The sequence below is a fragment of the Equus caballus genome, chromosome 23 (assembly GCF_041296265.1).
Source record: "Equus caballus isolate H_3958 breed thoroughbred chromosome 23, TB-T2T, whole genome shotgun sequence".
In the NCBI taxonomy this organism is placed as follows: domain Eukaryota; kingdom Metazoa; phylum Chordata; class Mammalia; order Perissodactyla; family Equidae; genus Equus; species Equus caballus.
The window spans coordinates 42,676,233-42,697,300 of record NC_091706.1 but is presented as its reverse complement, the minus strand read 5'-3'; the positions used below and the strand labels follow the sequence as shown (position 1 = coordinate 42,697,300).

General features: G+C 37.7%; 1 protein-coding gene across 50 annotated transcripts in view; it reads left to right on the top strand.

Annotated features, from left to right (window-relative positions):
- Window positions 1-21,068, top strand: part of PTPRD (protein tyrosine phosphatase receptor type D) — a 2,083,106-nt gene that overhangs the window by 1,677,313 nt on the left and 384,725 nt on the right. For all 50 annotated transcript variants that reach the window (XM_070248854.1, XM_070248852.1, XM_070248848.1 and 47 more), the window contains one exon: window positions 20,248-20,414. In XM_070248854.1, the coding sequence (XP_070104955.1) occupies window positions 20,330-20,414 (85 nt within the window). In that variant the 5' untranslated portion in view covers window positions 20,248-20,329. The remainder of the gene's footprint in view (window positions 1-20,247; window positions 20,415-21,068) is intronic.

The window sequence follows — 21,068 nt, the reverse complement described above, 5'->3', positions numbered from 1 at the left end:
CAAAATGGACACTGTGAAAAATTGAGAAACTATTATGCAAAGCCAATGTAGTGTTGCGTCTTCGAGGTTGCAGAAGACTGGGTAACACGTTGAGAAAGATGAGGGAGGTAAAATGAGAGAGAGCGGAGGAGAGAGATGTAACTTTTTAATTATTAGTTGCTTTCTGCAAAGAAATAATAGAAAGGAAAATGAAAATTAAAAAAAACAAACTTTTAATTGAAGAACACCGTTGTAAGCCTAACAATTCCTTGATTATATAGGTTAAAAGGCCTATCACTTCCTTGGCAAAATGAATTACAAAGAAACTCATTGCTATGATATATCCTGAAAAATATTTTATATATATAATTTTGTTCTAAGCATTGTCAGAAAAACCAATTAGAATGTAATTAAAAATAGTGTACTATCCACTAAATACATATAATTCCTGAATGTTTTTGTACTCAATACTAACTTTAACATGAGCTATTTTAACAAATTGATTTAATAATAAAAATAATGATAATTGCATTAGCTAACATTTATTGGGCATTTTTCCACATCTCTTTCATTAATCATCCCATGGAAAGATCATCCCAAAGAACATCAAACGAAACAGATCTTATTCATTTTATCATCATCCTCTCTTCAAAAATAACAGTATTGTGCTCTTACCAATTAAAAGGCACCGTGGGACATGGAACATGTTGAGGTCAGAAGATGCTATCTTCTTGCAAAGAGTATACAGTTAATTGGAAAAACAGAGTGTTCAATTTTATTAGCTATTAAAATTAAAAGCACCACTAATATAAATTCTTGACACATTATCTAGAATTATCTTTGTGGAGTTAAGTAGACAATTTGAAAATAGAATTGTTTAGTGTGTCCCCTAAAAGGATACTTATTGATTATGCATTGATTAATAAACTAATGAGAACCTGCTAAAATTTTAATATTTAGGCATGTCATTATATTACATATATGTAGTTACACATATGATTTGTAGTTGTGGTAATTTTTGAAGAATCTGGATGTCACCATAAAACCTGTAGGTTAGATTAGCATTCACACAGAGTGAACACTTCGAAATATTTAGCCATGCAATAGACAGTGTAGATCCCCCCTTTTTTTTTTTTTACCACATCAGTAATGAGATTTTACTTTATTGCATTAGACAACACGTTGTAAAAGTCTTAGTGCAGTTATAAGCTTTAATAGTCTCAGAACCGGAAATGTTACAAATGTACAGGAAAAGTCATTTTGCGCTTGTCTAGTTTGTGAACTTTGAGCTGTTAAATTTTTAATTTTAATTTTGTTTTGGTTAGCATTTGCCGTTGTATTGGTTTTCTAGGGCTGCCATAACAAAGGGCCGCAAACTGGGTGGCTTAAACGACAGACATTTATGGTCCCGCAGTTCGAGAGCCTAGAAATCCAAGCTGTCAGCAGGGTTGGCTCCTTCTGAGGGCTATGAGGGCAGGATCTGTTCCAGGCGTCTCTCCTTGGCTTGTGGATGGCCATGTTCTCCCTGTGTCTTCACATTGTCTTCCCTCTGTATGTGTCCGTGTCCAGATTTCTTCTTCTTATGAGGATACCAATCAACTGGATTAGAGCCCATTTTGATGACCTCATTTTAATTTGATTGTCTCTGTGAAGACCCCATCTACAAATGAGGTCACATTCTGAAATTCAGGGGGTTAGGACGTAAGCATGAGAACTTTCATGGGAACACAATTCAACCCCTAATAGCCATCTTGGTCTATTTTGCTTTTTTTCCCTCGACCGTGGCTTGGAAGGTTGTATAGGAGTTGCAGTCAGAAACTTGCTAGCGCTGCACTTTTGAGCCAGAAACTGGTTACTCCTCTGAACCTCAGTTTTCTTATCTGCACATGAAGAAATCCTACTTTGAGGGGCTTTTGTGAGATTAGATAGCTACGAGAGGAGTGGCGTTCTTGTATAATTAGGTTAACTTGAAATCCAGCCTTTGCTTCACACCAATTTTACATGTTAGGAAGGTTATTTTTTTCTGGGTCTCATTTTCCTCATCTCTAAAACAGGAAAAAGAATGTTTGCCTTGCAGAAGCACATTGTGTAGAATTTTAAATGAGCTCCATGAATATTAGCTAAGTCAGAAATTCTTCTCAAAAAACATTGTGTAAATGGTAAAGGATGACAGCATTTGCTCTTTTCTTCCTTCTTTGTTGCTTCTGTGTAATATCCCCAAATTTATGGACCGTTCATTCTAGCATTACTCCCAGGTTATTTTATTTTTCTTTAAAATATGGTGAGATTTTAGATCTGTAGGACCTTACAAATAGAGCTTTTTTTTTCGGTCTTAAACAAAATGACATCAGATACCAAAGGCTAATTTGTGTTTCATGTGTAGTGTCAGCTCCTCCCATCCTGAGTTCACAAGAAAATTCAGTCCTAATGCCCTAAGGCATCTGTTGTGTGTAATGAATTCATTTCTGTCCTGTGCATCTAGAATGGTACTAGCTTTTACCATCCTTGGGAGAATTGAAAAAAGAATCACTCAAATTATATTCTGCAGGGCATAATTATCTCATGGAACCCCAGTTGAGAAAGGCTGGATAAATTTTGTGTTCTTTTTAATGACAGTGGACAAAAGCTTCTTTCATTAAAATCCTTCCTGCATCCATGATTTTACTGTGCTTTTGTTGCTCGCTGATTTTGATGAGGTAGGGAGGAGGCAGCCATTATTTCATTTCACACAGATGGAAGTTGAGCATGAAGATGTCAGGAATTGTCTCCAGAGCCTTCTTGAAATAAGATAATGACAAAGTGGGGAATGCAACACCCGTTCAGCCCAACCACTAGACTACTCCTGTGGGATCAAGGTTTTGAATTATAAAATGGATGTCATGTGTTTTATATAGATTTTGATCCCAAAGAAATCAGATTTGTCTAATGTTATAGAGAACAAAATTGGGATTATATTATCATGGCATGTCATTTGAATAAACATTTTTGGAATGCAGTGTGATGACTTATTATTACCTAATTTACTAATATCCAATAGACAGCCACTGCTATCTGCATAATTCCAAACTTTTTTCTATTAAGACATTCGAGTTTTGTATATACAATTTGGGAGATACTGACTCAGACTTCATCTCTGCTTTTCCTGTTGATGGCTTAAAATTGAGTGTCCTGCAGAACAGACTCAGCTTGCCTTGAAGGCCTACTGCAAACTGGCTTTGCCCACACCTTAATTCCTTCTCATACCAAAACTATGGTGACTATACAGTGACCAATCTGTTGCTTCCTGAAAATGTTTGAACATATCAACCTCTAAATCTTATGCTTATTATTTAAGTGCCTTTTACTCTTCTCAAATCAAGATTTTACATATTCTTCAAGATCTCAAATACTGTCAATTTCACGACATGTTTTTTGTCCACTAAGATCGTATTTTCCTCTTCTAAACATATATGGATGTTGATTGTTTGATCCATTTATTTGCTTCCTGACTCACATTATCATGCTTTTCTAATTTTCACATTCCTATGTTTACAGCCAAGCAGCAAATTCCTTAGAGGCATTGCCCTTGTCTAATCTTCTTTGTGTTTGTCAGGTATTAGCAGGATGGGGATACAGAGAGTTGACATTCAATAAATATTTGTTTATAGATTCTTTGGAACTGTATTTTAACTCTTTGACTTGATCATTAAACAAATTTCTTCCTAACGATCATATGTAAAGAAAAAAAAGAAAAAGAAAAAAAAGAAAACAAGTGCTTCTGAAATCAGGTTATTATTTTGAGCGTTTTTACTGCCTTTCACTTGTTTATACGTATACTTTGGAAGGTCCTATACATGAAGTAAGCTTGAAGATTGGACAGTAATTTCTTATTAAGACTAAAACTCTAGGGCTTTACAAAATCTGCCCTTGAATAGCCCAGCACTGTGCCCTTCAAAGAAAATACGGTCAGTGTAGCTATCTGGTAGACCAAGCTGACACTGTGTCCCACCATTGGCGCTACCATCACCATCACCTGTGAGTTGGGAAAAACTGCAGATGAGTTTGCTGCAATTTTTGATGCGTCCTACAAAATAAGCTTGTCCTGTACATATTATATATATATCCTTTCACATAAGTCATGAGTATTTAACAAGGTTTTCAAAAAAATCTGTTGTGGATACTACTGGAGATGAGGACAATAAACAATTAACAACAAATAAATTACTTATATGATATGTCGATGGTAATACGTGTTATAAAATTGAGCAGTTAGGGAAACTGAGGCAGAGAAGGGGACTGCTTTGGCCAAGGTGAATAAGAAAGTGAGTACTAAAGCTGGTCTGGTCGCTGCCCCTTTCCTTGGACTACACCGCTTCTCCTGGACCCAGGGGCCCCTTTTCTTTCTCCGTGTGGTTTCCTTCATCATGTTTCAGTATTTCTTCCTCCTGCTTGGAACTGAAAGGCTACGTCTGATCCTGACTACTGGAAGCCATAAGTCTTTAGATTCTCAGTGCTTTGGGCTGGTCACTTACTTTTTCTGCCTTCTGACAATGTTTCCAAGAGAATTAGAGCTCAGTTCTAATTTATGTGTAACTTTGACTTATGTTATTCTTGGTTTTTTTTTCCTTTTTTGAGGAAGATTTGCCCTGAACTAATATCTGCTGCCAATCCTCCTCTTTTTTCTGAGGGAGTCTGGCCCTGAGCTAACATCTGTGCCCATCTTCTTCTACTTTATATGTGGGACGCCTGCCGCAGCATGGGTTGACAAGAGGTGTGTAGGTTCGCACCAGGGATCTGAACTGGCGAACCCGGGGCTGCCAAAGTGGAACGTGTGAACTTAACCGCCGTGCCACCAGGCTGGCCCAACTTAGTTTATTCTTAGTGACCAGTTTTTAAAATTTTCTTCAAAATGCTTTGTGGGGTGGTGGGTGGTTACTAAGCTAAAGTATGCACTGACAAACAGTTTCTAAAAAAACTAAAGTTTTCTCAGCAGAAATTTTTAAAATTTTCATTGCAGCAATCAAATATTCAATTTTATGAATATACCACAATTTATTTATTTAGTCTGATATTGATGACCATTTAGGTTATTTCTAGTTTATACCTCTTTTTTATAGTAACATTGATGTTAATGTCCAGTCTATAACTAGCAATGAAACTGCTGGATGATAGGGTAGGTGTATATTTGGTTTTACTAAATACTTTTTCAAAGGAATTTTACCAATTTGCACTCCCCTCGGGAGTATATGAGTGTTGATTTGTTCTACAACCTTGCCAATTTGTGGTGGTGTTCAATTTCTAATTTTAAATATTTTGGTGTGTAGCAGTTTCTCAGTGGGATATTAATTTGCATTTATCCAACTACTAACATTGTTGAACACCTTTTCATATGTTTGGTGGGCATTTGGATATTCTCTTTGTGAATTGCCTGTTCAAGGATTTTATCTCCACCCCCTCCCCTCAAAAGACAGACAATACAATAAAAAGTGGATAGTGTCAGGCCTGTGGTGGATATATGTTTTCACATATCTTCTTCCACTTTGTGCATTGATCATTCTTAACAATGTCTTTGGATGAGCAGATATTTTTATTTAATTCCAATTTATCAATCTTTATTGTTATTACTTTGTCCTGTTTCAGAACTCTTTGGCTGTCTTAAGGTTATGTAGATATTTTTCTGTTATTTTTCTTTAAGATTTATTGTCTATCTTTTATATTTAGGTCTATAATTCATTTGGAAGTGATTTTGTGTATGGTGTGAGGTAGGGGGTCGACTTTCTTTTTTGGTAGAAGATTAGCCCTGAGCTAACTACTGCCAATCCTCTTCTTTTTGCTGAGGAAGACTGGCCCTGAGCTAACATCCATACCCGTCTTCCTCTATTTTATACATGGGATGCCTACCACAGCATGGCTTTTGCCATGTGGTGCCGTGTCCACACCCGGGATCCAAACCGGTGAACTCCGGGCCACTGAGAAGCAGTACACTCGAACTTAACTGCCGTGCCACCGGGCCAGCCCCTCGACATATGTTTCTATTCGTATAGATATCCACTTGACTCAGTACTAGTAATTGAAAAAATTATTCTTTCCCACTTCATTATGAGTACACAGTTGTTTATAAATCAACTGCCTTGATATAGCTGGATATGTTTCTAGACTTATTCTGCTTCACTGGTCTGTTTGTCCTTGAGTCGATACTTCACTATCTTAATTTTTGTGGCTTTATATTAAGTGTTGGTAACTGACAGTGTTTCCTTTAATGGGCAGTCTTCAATTTTTGTTCCTCATAAGATTGTCTTGGCTATTCTTGGTTCTTTGTACTTCCTTATAAATTCTAAAGTCAGTTTTTCTATTTCTCAAGAAAAACCTATTGAAATTTATATTGGGATTACTGTGAATTCATAGATCAATTTGGGAAAAATTGACATCTTTATGATAATGAGTTTCAAACCATGAGCATATTATGACCATCCATTTATTTAAGTCATATTTAACTTATTACTAATGCTATGTAATTTTCTGCATAAAAATATTGTCAACTTTTATTACATTTATTTCTATAATTGAAAATATTGTTGATGTTATAAATAGCACATTTAAATATATTTATTTTCTATTTGATTGTTGTTACTATATAATGCAGCTGACTTTTTATATTGACTCTATATTCAGCAGCCTTGCTAAATTCACTTATCAGTTTTAATAGTCAGCATGTCTGCTCACTTTTTCCCACATTCTAGGGCACTAGTCAAGTTGACTAGCTCTTGTCCAGGGATAGGCACATCCATCATGCTGTCAGAAACTGGCCTGAGGAGCACACACTGAATGTTCAAAATGTCATTCCTTTAAAAAGCTTTGGTGAAAATTTCCCTGCTTTTAGATTATTAACCTAACTGGAATTGTGGGCTCTATCCCTGGGCGGAAACTGCTTAAGGAAAACAACATCTATGGAGATAAAATATTATGCTAACTACTACCTGTCAGTATACTTGGTGAGATCAGTTGAGATCTCAGACACATACATCACTTCACTTATATCACCAGGAAGGAACATCATGCTGGGTGGTTTTAGCCACTGGTTAAAGATATTTTAGAAGAATTTCACTCTCTCTGAGTTATGTGGCAGAAAATATTTATAATTGGAACAAGGGGCAAAGAGGCACTAACAGTTCTGACTTACTGATTTTCCTAAATCACAGAACAATACACTACTTAAAAAATCTGAATGCTAATCACGGTGATTTTACTGGTTGATTGTTGTCAAAAGAGGACCAAATTCATTCAGATGCAGCCAGAAGAAGCCACGTCGCCTACCTGAGTATTTAAAGTGGGTAAAGTACTGAAGAAAACATACATTTAAAAAAACCTTTGTTTTGTAGTAGATGAGATAAATATTTAATCCCTTGATGTCATTAGCTTTCTCTATATACTAAACCATCCCAAAACTTAGTACTTTAACCCAACACACAGTTATTTATCTCATGGTTCTCTGGGTCAGTGGTTTGGGCCCGACTCAGCTGGGTGGTCTTGCTGTTGTGAGCCATGCTCGGCTGATCTTTGCTGGGCTTGCTCATGAATCTCTGGTCAGCTGCCAGGTCCTCTGGGGAATGACTGGTCCATGGTGACTCAGCTGGGTAGCTCATCTTTATTCCACGTGGTCTCTCATCCTCCACCAGGCTAGTTTGGGCTTATTCAAATGGTGGTGGTGATGGAGAACACGAGATTAGTAAGTGTGGAAGAGTGCATGCAAGGCTGCTTTCTGAAGTTTCTTGGGCGTCTTGAGGCTCAGGTGAGAATGCACACAGTGTTGCTTCTGCCCTATTCTGTTGGCCAAGGTGAGTGGTAACACCAAACAGAGAGGGAATTAACTCTTCTTAATGTGCAGGGTAAGGTGGCATTTTTTAGTCACTTTCTGTACCCACCATATAAGGAACTATGCATACACGTGGTGTATTTTTTGTGTGTGTGTGAGGAAGATTGGCCCTGAGCTAACATCGTGCCAATCTTCCTCTGTTTTGTATGTGGGATGCTGCCACAGCCTGGATTGATGAGCAGTGTGTAGGTCTGCACCCAGGAACTCACGAATCCCTGGCCACTGAAGCAGTGCGTGAACCCAATCACTACACCACCAGGCCGGCCCCTCTATAATGTATTTTTAAGACAGAGGTTAAATACTGGTAGTTCCAAGTCTATTTAGGTATCTAATGAGAAAAAGTAAAGAATTAAATAACTTCAGGTTGGGATGTTAAAAACCTCACTTTAATGATGGAGGAAATGCTGGCATGAAGACTAAAGGATGAAATGTAAAAGATAACTAAGACTGAAAAGCTAATTTGAGAAGCTATCCAGCAATTGACTCACAGTAGGACCTAGCTTCTAAATCCCCAAAGAAAGGATTTTTGAATTATTGGAGAGGCCATGTTTTGTACTGGTCTGAATGCCAGTGTACTACTAGGTATTAATATCAATGCTAACATTACAGGGTTTAAAGGAGTCAAAACAAGACTTTGATGTCCCAAACTTCAGAAACTTCTTTTTTTAAGTATGTGTAGAAAGGCTTTCCAGAATCACAGATTTAAAAGTGTGACCACAGAGATCCGGTGTGCCCACCGTTTCTTTGTACATGAAAGCATATTTTTTTTAGTTTTCAGGAACGCAAATGAGAAAGAACTACATCAGGTACTTTACTTTTCAAGTAGAAATTCTAAAGCATGTTAAACTGCTCTATGGGAGAGCCCTGGGACGAAGAAGAAATCCGTTTGGTTTTTTAGGGCCTGTTGCTATATAGGAACAGAGAACGACAATTTAAAACCTTAAAAAGCAGCACGTTATTTCTGATTGTTTTAAGCAGAATTGGGAAGAGAGATTGCCATAGGATCCTTGAAAAGTGAAACTGGGAAACTTAAAGAGTCAAAGGCTTCACCACATAGTACAATGGCTATGTCCAAATAAATGGATTGGAAATGTCTATAGAGACTCAGAGCAGGGTGGGTGGTGCTGGGAGAATTGCAATTTGAAAACCATTGGCACACAGCCACTGCAGAAGTCGTCTAAATATAAATCAGACCCTGTCACTCCATAGCATAAAGCCCTCCAGTGTCTTCCCATGGCTTTTCAAATGAAACCCAGTCTCTCCAGTGTGGCCTATAGACCCTGTGCAATCTGGGTCCATCCTGTTTTCCCAGCCTGCTGCATGCCACTCTCTGCCTGCCTCGCTGGGCTCCAGCCACACCAAGCTTGTTCCTGCCTCTGAGCCTCTGCCTTGGGTGGTCTGTCCCTTAGCCTGGAAAGCTCTTCTGCACAGTGTCTTGTCATTCAAGGTCAGGCTCACACCCTACCTCTTCAGGGCCCTTCTCTGCCACCCTATCTAAAGCCTCCTTTCTCCCTTTCCACTGACCAGTTACTCTCTACCCCTTTGCCTTAAAACTTGAGTGTTTAAAGAAATTATTTGTATTTTTCTATCTCCTCACACCAGAATGTATCAGTGACCTTGTTGTCCCGTGCAGTGTCAAGGCTCTTATACCTACCACCCTGCTTGGTATTCAAGAATATTCATGGAGCAAAAGAATGAAGGAATTCATTTTTAAAACAAAAACACAGTTGATGTGTAAAGTTATTCTAGTTCAGCGAGATGGTTCACAATTATAAAATGAAGACATTGTATGAAAATCTCAAAAAACAACACTGTCTTTTCTCCTCTGTGTTACATCATGTTGACATCAGCTGTCACATAGAGCCTTTAACATTTGGTTATGACAGCAAGTGTTTGACTCCAGAAGGGGGTTGGTAGACAAATCAGTAAAAGTGCCCCTTTTTCTCTATTGTTACCTGAAATAATGTGAAAAAAGTCCAAACTGCAGAGAATCTAGGGCAGTGGACCTCCAGTGATTTGTGTGGCCTAGGAAAAAGTTGTAGAACTTCTATTTCTGTTTATTTAATTAATTTATTTTTTGTGAGGAAGATTGGCTTTGAGCTAACGTCTGTGCCAATCTTCCTCTATTTTATGTGGGATGCCACCACAGTGTGGCTTGACAAGTGGTGCTATGTCTGCGCCCCGGAACCAAACTTGTGAACCTAGGGCTGCCGAAGCGGAATGTGCAAACTTAACCACTACGCCACTGGGCTGGCCCCAATTTCTGTTTATTGTTTATCTCATTTTTAAAAGTTCTAAGTTTGTGTGTTTGCCAGTATATTTACTTCATCAGTACTATGGTAGGAATATATAATATATAAATATATATTTCACATGGATTTTTAAACATGCACTATATTTGTGTCTCGTCTGTATGCACCCTATTTATGTTTGGGATGAATGCACCAATCTAAAGTGCAAAGTGTGAAAATGATAAAGATTTATGCTATGAATAGTTTTGACCCTAGTGACAGTTGCTGTGGGAGGAAGTGAGAACATTTTCTAAAAGTATAGCTTTTCAGAAGTTTTTTACAAGGTAAAATAATAATACATCATGGTTAAATCTATGTCTTCAAAATATTAAAGGAAACATCCTAAAGGAAAGGGTCAGTCTATTCAGTTTGTGATGGAAACATCACGGGACATACTACGAAAAATAGAGAAGTTGCTCAAGAGCTGGCATTTTAATTTGGAGCTTGCTCTTCCACCAAATAATTTGGTATCCTATCCCCTCCCACCCCAACCGCTGTCCATCCATGTCTGCCTGCCAGCTTCGCAACCTGCTCACTCCCCAGGCTTGCTTCTACTTCTGTTAGTAACTGGCCACTCCTGTACCTTGGAATGTAAAAATCTGCATTTCAGAAGACCTCCATGATGATGTCTAAATCCAGCGGAGACGTTTGGTTGATATTATTATTTGGCATTTCCTTTTCTTTTAGTTGTGTGGGACATTTACTTAAGATTACGATTGGTATGTGGAAAATTTGGTATTGAGAAAGTTATTACATCTAGTTTGCAAGTAGGCTTTTAATGACTTTAAACTCCTTTTTTGATATCTGTACTGTGTCTTTTGTTTGAGTATTTTATAGAAGTATAATAAAAATGACAGTATTTTATGAAGCCTTTTTCTGGAGGTCTCAAATATATTTTCTAAAAGAGTGACTATGGGAAAAATATTTTTTTCATTGCTAGTCTGACATCTTGATATGGGAAATGCATAGTGCTTTTATTGCTAAAGGAAATTTTTGTACTTTATTATCAAATCACTTTGTATTGCCACTGCTTTTGAAAAGTAACCATTGTGTGTCTTCATTTCTCCTTTCTATACGGCCGTGTTGCCCTCAGCAACTTTATAATAAAGTGCACTCAGGCCGGCATCTTTCTGTGTAGGTAACTGTCCTGTGTAACTCTGGGAATTCACCATCTAATACATTCCTACCTATTCCTAATTAGTCAACAGGGATCTTGCTAAAATTTAAACAACAGAGAAAATAACCTCTATAAAAAAGAACTTGATGGTAATATACAAAATAAATATGCCTTAAGGTGGTATAAACATGTGTCTGCATGTTATTAATTCAATTACTAACATGTGAGAATTTAAAAAATCTATTTCTGGTTAATCGTTTCTACTTCCAAACACACCTATAAACTCTTTAACTCTAATATACTCAAGTACATAATAAAGTACATAATAATGGGTTATGCAGTTAAAGATTGACCCTTTGGAATTTTTGACTCATGGGATAAACTTTCATTTGTGAATTATTTACCCCTCTAGGACAATAACTCTCAAACACTTTAATCCAGTGAGATCCTCTCATTCTTCCTTGCTACACCCCACTTTTAAGGTTTTCTTCCCCCTTCATTTCGACCAATCCTTATGTTGTCTCTCTGCCAATTAAAGGAGAGACATTTTCTTTATGTTGCTCATTTTAGAATTAATCATGACTTCACCTAAGCTAAGTATCTCCATTATAGTAAGTCAGGAATGCTATACAAGATATAAAATGGGTCTGGGTTCTGAACCCTTCTCTGAGACTAACTAGATGTGTATCCTGAGGTTATTCTTTTTAAAAAGATTTGAAGATTTATTATTATATTATATATATTATATTAATAAATTACATCAAATTTAGCATTGAAATTTATATGTTTCAAACATATACAAAAATATAGTGACAAGTATAATGAATCTTCCTGTTCGCATTAAGATTCAACAATCAAGTCTTGGCCAATCTTGTTTCATCTATATCTTCACTTAATCTTGTTTTAATAAGAGTATTTTGAGTTAAATCCCTCACATAATCTGTAAATATTATCCTGAGGTTATCAATTCCATATGTCCTTTCACTTCATTCATTGTCTGCCAAATGAGGGGGTTGCCCAAGATAATCTGTAATTTTTTTCTGATTTTTATCAATCTATGGTTTCATTCAAGAAGGGTAGACTAACAATAAAGGAGAGTGCAATATAACTGAATATAAGGAATGTGCAGGGTGGGAGAGGAGAGTAAATACTGAATATCTACGATGAATATTTCTTCCCTCTACCTTTCTTTAGGTTATATTTCTATTTGGTTTAATAACCATTTATTTGATTTCTCCACACAGAACCTAGTCTCTCTACCATGTGTGTTCATAGATTTTCAGAGAGACATGGGATTAGTCATGAGGACAACACCAGGAAAGCAAATAGAATATTTTTTAATTCCACGTTCCCCAGCCATTCATGATGGTCTCTCACCATTCCACTTTCTATCTCTGTTGCTGGAAGGGATTTGAAAGAACATTCCTTGGAATTGAGTATTCCTATCCTGGGACTGTTCCCTCCCAGAAGAGATAAGCTCCCATCATGAGAGATGGGAATCATGTCCATCCACTGACAGACATCAGTGAGATGTCTGCTCCATTTAACAGAGTCATTCTTTTAATTGGTGACAGTATTTATGCCACCTAAGCCTGTGAACTGAACTTCCCATAAGGCAAGCCAACTTTGGTTCTAGCTTAGGACAAAAAGGGAAATTTGGGAGTCATCCATAGTGTTTTGACTTCCATGCCCAGAAATTCAAATCTGTTTTGAGTTTATGTACTAAAACTGCACGAGAAACACCTAGAATTTTGTGGGTTTAGAAGACAATGTGCTAGAAACAGACCTTGAAAATCCCCATTTTTTAATTTTAAATTTTCCTCAACATTAATGAACTATCCTAGGACAATATTTCCCAACTTTAGCACTGTTGACATTTCGGTATGGATAATTCTTTGTTGTGGGGGGCTGTAGTGTGCCTTGTAAGATATTTAGGACATCCCTGTCCTCTGCCCCTTAGATGCCATTAGCATTGCCCTTAAACTCCCCTTATTTTGTGACAACAAAAAAACGTCTCCAGACATTGCCAGAGTCCCCTGGGAAGGGGGCAAAATCATTCTCAGTTAAGAACTGCTGGTCCGGAGCTTTGATCGCTCGGAGGATGAAGTCATAGATATAACACCTGTGAGTAGGCAAAATTGGATTCCACTGAGCTCTAGTAATGAAGTATTTAAAAATGATTAAAAGGCGCTTCATTTTGTTTTTAAAATAGTCTCAAGGAAAAAAGTAATCAGTGCTAAAAGGAATGGGAAGTTCTCCACAAATTTAAAAATTTACTTTTCATAGTAAGTAGATAGCATATATCATGTATTGCTAGATTTCTCTTCCACTATGTGTTGATGGACACTAAACAAATAAAATCAACATGGTAATAACTAGTACCTTATTAACTATAGTATATTGTAAAAGCTAATTGTATTTTAAACAAAAGCATATTTTGTGTGCATTAAAAAGAAACACCCTTTTGATTTTTAAGGAAAATGACAAAGAAAATCAAGTATAGTGAGTTAAGAATGATGGTTGCACATCTGTTTAAAACTGCCCAAAGATTAAAATAGTAGAATTCAGGTTCTGTCATTTGGGTGGGAAGTGGCTGGGTTGCATGTCTGTCTATACGTTGTGAGATTGATCAGTTTCTCACTTCTAAAACGTCTTTTTGGAAGAATGGAAAAAATAGCAGAGTCCCAAAGCATGTTAAATAGGTTTGTACTTTAGTTTTCACTAGCACAATGTAAAACCAGATAGTTATCACGTGCAACAATCATTTAAAGAAATTAGATGCTATGTCTAAAGCTATCCTACTTTTCAAATCAAACTTAGTTTTATTTGTAGGGGAAAAAGAAAAGGTGGGCAGGAAGATGAGATTTTTTCCCTGTCTATTAATTTCTCTTGGCATTCTCATTTTTGCTTCCTGAAGGAGAAAGAAACGATCAAAGTTAATAATGTCATTTTGCCATTTGTGAAAGTAACTGATATTTATGTGTGCCTCAAATGCAAAGTTATTTGAAATCTTATAGATAGAGAGATGCTATCAATAGTAATTTGGAAAGTGAATCATACTGTATAAAGCTCAGACAGTTGGCTTTTCTATGTATTAAAACTAAACATATAAAGAACCTTTTATGGTATCCACATTGATAGGTATTGTTTTACTCTTCAGTTATTCTTACAATTCAGTTTATTTCTTCGAAGAATTATTGTGTGCTTACTTACAGTCACCCTTGGTGTCTTCATATTAAGTCATAGCCTAAGCCAAAAATGAGATGATTGAGTTATTACTTTGTATTTATATGTCATGTTTCATAAACTCCCTCTTGTTTTTTTTTTTAATTTATTGTCATGAAAGCGTATTTAGGGCAAAATATAGAAAAAAATTAGAGTTTTTGGTATGATGTGCTATTATGTGAAAGAGTATCATTTTAAGATTTGAGTTTCTCTCATACTAATAATTGCTTATATTCTTTAGATTTGAATACTTTATACAGAGGTGTATTGGGTGTGCAGTTATTTTCCACTGTTTTATTTAATTTAATAATCTCCTTCTATTGCCCTTCTTTTCCTCAGCAATATTTTCCATGATTGACACAGGGGTTTTCGGTGCTGCATGTAATATTTAAGAATATGTTTCCCAAATTCCTCACTGATATTAATTAATTGAGTGCAGCCATTTTATAAAAACTATACAAATTATTTCACGTGAATGTGTAGAAATATGCTTGTCTTTCCCGTCTATGGAATGTGGTGTGTCTTTGCTGGCAGAAGTTCCGATTTCTGTTATATCCCAAACAGGGACTTTTATTAGTGAGAAACATAACTCTTCTAGCTATGATATGAAACACCGATTTTTCCTTTTACTAACAAATACTTCTATTTTGGACATTTTCCAGTGGTCCATTTGACCACTTATTGATCCTCCCTTTACATTCAATGAAATAATTTAAAAAAATGAAACAATTTTTTTTGACAAGGGTAAGGGACAGGGATGGGGAAGTGAGTGACCCAAAGGTTAAGTGGATTTCCTCACATAACACCATGAATCTTTAGAGTCTTAATTGTTGGGAAGCCAAGGACTTCTCACTTCATTGTTTCAGTCTACAACCCAGAAAACCTAGACCTTGTTAATAGCTATGCTGTTGAGTGCTGTTGAAACATGTAGCTATAGTCTGTGCTGTCCAAAAGGGCAGCTGCTGGCCACACATGGCGATTTAAATGTAAATTAAATTTAAATACAATCAAATGCTTACTTCCTGTTTTCACTAGCTATGTTTAAAAGTGGTCAATTGTTAGTGCAGATAAAGAACATTTCTCTCCTGCAGAAAGTTTTATTGACCAGCTCTGGAGGATACTTGTCCTAGACCATGATAAAATATTTAGGGGGCTATCTTCTCTTGGAAAATCCTCATGAATAAGTGAAATGGTGAAAGTTTATTTTTGTTTTCTTTTTTCTTTGCGTGTCCTTGTGTTGTCACTGTGTGCTGAGGGCACAGAGAATTCACAGGGTGCCCTCAGGAGTCTCCACCATGCTTGCTATGAACACCAGGCCCTTCTACTCCTTCTAGCTGCAACCACAGCAGCCTGCTTTCGTCAGTTTTACAAATAGCAGTTTCCTGGTAGCCCATCTTGTATGCAAGTGATCGGTCACATTAAATGATTGGAAATCTGTGTTAGACAATTTATAGAGGCCTGATTGGTTTGGGAGGTTGATGAAAAGAAGTCACAGCATTTGGGGACTTTCTCCTTACCCCACCATCTCTCCAACTTAAAGGATATAAGCTCAGGTTAAATAGCATTATGATATTATTGCTTCTAAGATGTCTAGAATTGAGAGTATGGGGTTGTTATAAGACAGACAGAAGCAAAATGTTTAGAGATAAACAGTGATATCCAGTTTTCTAGTGACAGCACTAATTTTTGTTTTTAAGTTCTTATGGAGATTTTTTTCCTGTGAGGAAGATTGGCCCTGAGCTAACATCTGTTGCCAATCTTCCTCTTTTTGCTTGAGAAAGATTGTCACTGAGCTGACATCTGTGCCAATCTTCCTCTATTTTATGTGGGATGCCACCACAGTGTGGCTTGACAAGTGGTGCTAGGTCCATGGTCGAGATCCGAACCGGTGAACAAGGGCTGCCAAAGTGGAATGTGCGAACTTAACTACTACGCCGCCAGGCTGGCCCCTGGAGATTTTTTTGTTTTAATGCTTAATTCTTTCCCTTTCTGTCCCTCTTTTCAGAATAATGATTTGATCCTTTCACTTCCTCCTTGGGTGACCAATGCTATTTTTTAAAATTATTTTTAAAGTTATGATCTCATGGATTTTAGTATGTTGCGCTTTAGTTCCTTGCAGTTATTCTTTTTGCCACTCAGATTTTCTACATTTGGCTGATGGGAGCCTCATCACCTTGGCTTCTGTTTTGGATATAATCTAGTCGTTCCAGAAATCTTCCTTGCTTCCTGGTATGACAAGATGTTCCACACTCGTTTTGTGCATTTCCTACATAAAACCTGCAACCACTCATTTCTCTAAGGGACTGTTAGGATATTTTTAAAAGATGAAATCTCCATTTTGCCTTTTTTTCTTTTATTTTAACACAATCTACAGAAATGCGTACCAACAATACAGAAAGCTAAAAGAAAAATCCTTCAGCATTCATATTAATTTGAATATGGGTATACATATTACAGAAAAGGGTTGCAACGTTAAATTGAAGAGAAAGAGTTGGCTAGGGGTCAGCATATGTGATCACTTGAAGCAGTGATTTGTGCAGACTTTTGGGCAAGGGTACTTTTTGTCGTTCCATTTCAAATTATATTGCATCCACTGGCCCTCTGAACTGTTAGCTTCTCTAACCACACGTGTACGTAAATACAAAAGTAGATACTCAGCTATCTGGAAATCAACAAAATTATTGTTTCTTAAGATTTTTGTGCTGTGAGAAATAAACAACCAGAGAGTTTTAAAATTTATTTTATTTTGAACTGATCTAGATGGTTTAGTTTTATCCGCATGTCCCAGTTAATGAAAGGGCAAGGCAAATAAAAATCACACAGTGAGTTAGCCTCTGCTGAGGGCTATTGGACAAATGCAGAGTAATTTGTGATGTAAGCTAAACCATGGTACTTTTACTATCTCTGAATCCCTTGTCTTGCTCTTCTCATTGCAGTGCTTGGCAATCCTTTCTCGAGGCTAATGGAAACTACTTGTAATAGTCACTCAGCTTCATTATTTTCACTGTTAATGTTTCCTTAAAAATCCATTTCCCATATTTCTAAAATTGAAATTCCACCTTACTGATATGCAAGCCAGCATTTCCCTCTTGGCAATGTTTCTATGTAATAAACAAGGTACGCAGTGGAGATTGGCTGGAATGAACATCTGGAATAGGCTTTATCCTCACACCTCCGATCTCCTGTTTCCGTATCTTGGCCAAGGGCATAGCCCCTTTAAGCATAAATATGTACGTCTGTATCTGTGTTCATGTCTAGGTCCCTGTCAGTGTTCCGGGTCCAGAGGTAACATTTGTAGGTTCATTTGGAAGAATTTGGTCTTCTTATGCTACTTCAGTCGAGTACGGGGAAAAAGCCCAAGCACCTCTTCCCTGAGAGAGCATTTCATACATCTCCATCTCTGTGATCGCACCGAGTCATTATGTAGCAGTTGGCTCTGATACGCTTGCACAGACACAAATTGAGTCCGACAGGACTGATGTCTCCTGGACTTTGCTGTCATTTGAAATGCTGGCATGAGGACAGGAGCGGTGAAAGGGGGAGGGTGCCAGAGCTGGTTCCTATAGCACTTTTCCTATGAAGTTTTGAGAATTTTAACATTTGATAGCTATGAACTGCTTGATAAGTTGTTTTCCAGATGAGATTGATAACAATGGCTGATCTGGAGCAGCTGGCTAGCTTTTGGTTTCAAGTAAATGCGTTTCAATGTGCAACTTGCTTCTTCATGCCACCCACAAATCTGTTAAAAAGGAAAAAATAAGGCTATCTAGTGGAATGGTAATTAGAATGATTTCCCCCCTTCTTTTTAGTTTTATCTTTCCTCATTCAAACCACTCATGCATAGTAATGAAAAAGATAATATCTTTAAAAACTTTTTACTCTCATGCTCCAGCTCAGTTTCAGAAAAGACACACTGTAGTATCTGCGTTACAATACTTTTTAAAAGTACAAGTTATTTTAGTGGATTAGGTTATTTCTGGATATCTCTAGTATTTCCTGTCAAGAATGTTGTATGTGTTGCAAATATGCCAATAAACAAAACTTAAAGGTGTGCTCTTTCATTTTGCAGAAGAATTCTAATTGTCATTCTCAAGTTCTTCTCGCAGTGATAGAGGAAGCAATAGCGTTCAATATTCTCTCTCTCTCTCAAGGGCCTACTCTGTAAGATGCTGTGATAGATTTATTGAAGGCTCTATAGGAACAATTATTTATCACCTGAAGAGTCATACTTCACATTATTGCTTGGAGCCAGTCATCGCTTCCCTTCTTTTCCATTCCCACCAGGGCCACCATCAGTCTTATGGTCTGTGTTCCTTTTCACCTGCGACTCCTGCTATGGCCTAATAGTATTCTCTAAATCATCCCATATTCAGCTGTCAGTTAATCTTCCCAAAGCTTACTCCCATATTGTTCCTCTGCTCCAAAACATTAAACAGCTCTCATTGTGGTTTGCTGAATAAAGACTGGTTGACTTAGATTGGCATCCATGGCTTTCTGTGACATATTTTTTTTAAAGGCCTGAGCCATTTTCTTTGGCCTCATCTTGTTTTGATTTCCTAATGGAGCCATCACACCAACCCAGTGGTCTCAGTGTGGTCCCTGGACCAGCTGCATCAGCATCATCCAGAAACTTGTTAGAAATGCAGATTCTTGGACTCCACCAAGATCTACGAAACTACAAACTCTAGGGGTGCTTCCCCACTGTTTTAGCAAGCCTTCCAGATGGTTCTGATGTGAATAGACATTTGGGCAGCCCTGCTCCACGCTAACCAGGCAATTCACCTTTTCCAAAGTTCCTTGCCCTGCCTTTGCAAAGAATTCCTGGAATGCCATTCCCTCTTGGTAAAATCATCCTATCCTCCAAGGGCCAGTTTGAGAGGTTGCCTTTTCCATAATGCCATTCCTGATCCTATCTTGTATCTCATTATTTGGTTTTCCTTCCTGGCACTGATCACTTATTAACTTGACTAGTCATCTCACTTATCTGTTTTATTTTCCCTATGAAACTGGAAACTCACAGAGGATGTAATCTGACTCATTTTTTACCTCGCGACACTTTGTGCTAAGTGGCATTTCTGATGTCTTGCACCCAGTAGGCTCTCTAAAAATAGTTTGTGGCTTATTGATTTTACATAAAAGATTGAGAAAACTAAGCCATTGCCCAGGAGACATATAAAAATCCTGTGAAATCAAAGAGGCTCATGCTAACTATTGTTTTGACTTATTGATGCCAAACTAGACTTAAACATTGATGTGTCTTCAGGGAAGAAGCCAAATGTGCTAGTGTAAAAAATTCTAACCTCTATTATTTAGCTGGAGAAGTTGAATTATCCCTGTCATTTCACCTGGTGCCAAGAAAGCAGCTTCCATTATTCTGTCAATAACAGACTTTTATCCTGTGTGGTGGAGCTTCTCCTAAATCTTTCTTATAGCATCGGAGTGCTTTCTTCCATCAATGTATTCTTGTAGTGTTTCATAAGAAGTGACAGTTTCTTCTCAGAGAGCGTTGCCCAAAAGGTGGCATAAGCAGAGAGTGAAATTCAAGGTAGTTGGCTTTAGGATGGCCTGAAAATGGGAACAAGATATGCTAGGGTGCCACATTTTACGAACCAAGTTATTTGCTTGCTAATACCTAATACAGAGGCATCTTGGTTACAATTTGTCATGTGTTTACAATGGATTGTGTCTCTCATGCTGATTGTGATGGAACGAGGGGAAAAGAGTGAGAAATCTAAGAGTCCTTCTGTTTTCTTCCCTTTCTTTTCTCTTCCTCTCCCCTTCAGGCTCTGAAAGTGTTCCAGCTGAAATTTCAGATCGGACAGACTCGCTGCGGCTTCAGAGGCAGTGATTCCAAGCTGCCAGCGCATGCTGCTGCCAAGCTGCAGGATGGTGCACGTAGCCAGGCCGCTGCTGCTGCTCCTCGCTGTCTTCCTCCGCGCGGATGCTGAGAGTAAGCCATTCTCCCCTGCTTTAGGGGGCTGTGACCATAATGAGCAGTTTTGTTTGCAGTTGGCACCAGGCTCGGGGCCTCTGAATACGTTTCCTTTGGATGTAAATCCTGAAACACTGTGGGATCCTCCTTGGCTACCAGCCAGCCTTTGAAAGAGATTATTGATGTGACTTCCTTACCGTTTCCTCCCTCTCTTAATGCCCCTTTTTTGTGCATCTAACTGCTCCTACTGTTTTGTCTTTCTCTCTCTCTTTTTTTTTTTGGTACTCTTACCAGCCTGGTGGCAGAGATTTTATGAGAGCAATGACATAAACTCTAACTGGGGTTAACCAGTTGGTGTTGCCAATAAGTAAACATTGCTCAGACTCATTAGAAATTTCTTTAGTTTTGTGGATATTTCTATGTTTAGAAAAATGCGCAATGTCACATTGAGCCCAATTAAACTTCCAAGCCCCTTGTAGCTGTCAGAGCAGCTGTTCTAATGTACTGTTTCCGACAGCTGTCGTCGACTACAGTATTCAAACAAATCAAGCAGAACTGACAACTTTGTGCCTGGATGAAGGGTGTGGAAGTGTGAAGAGAATTTTGTGGAATACAGACACCAAAGTTTGGATTATTGGACTCAAATTATAAAACTGAGATTGTGGTCAATTA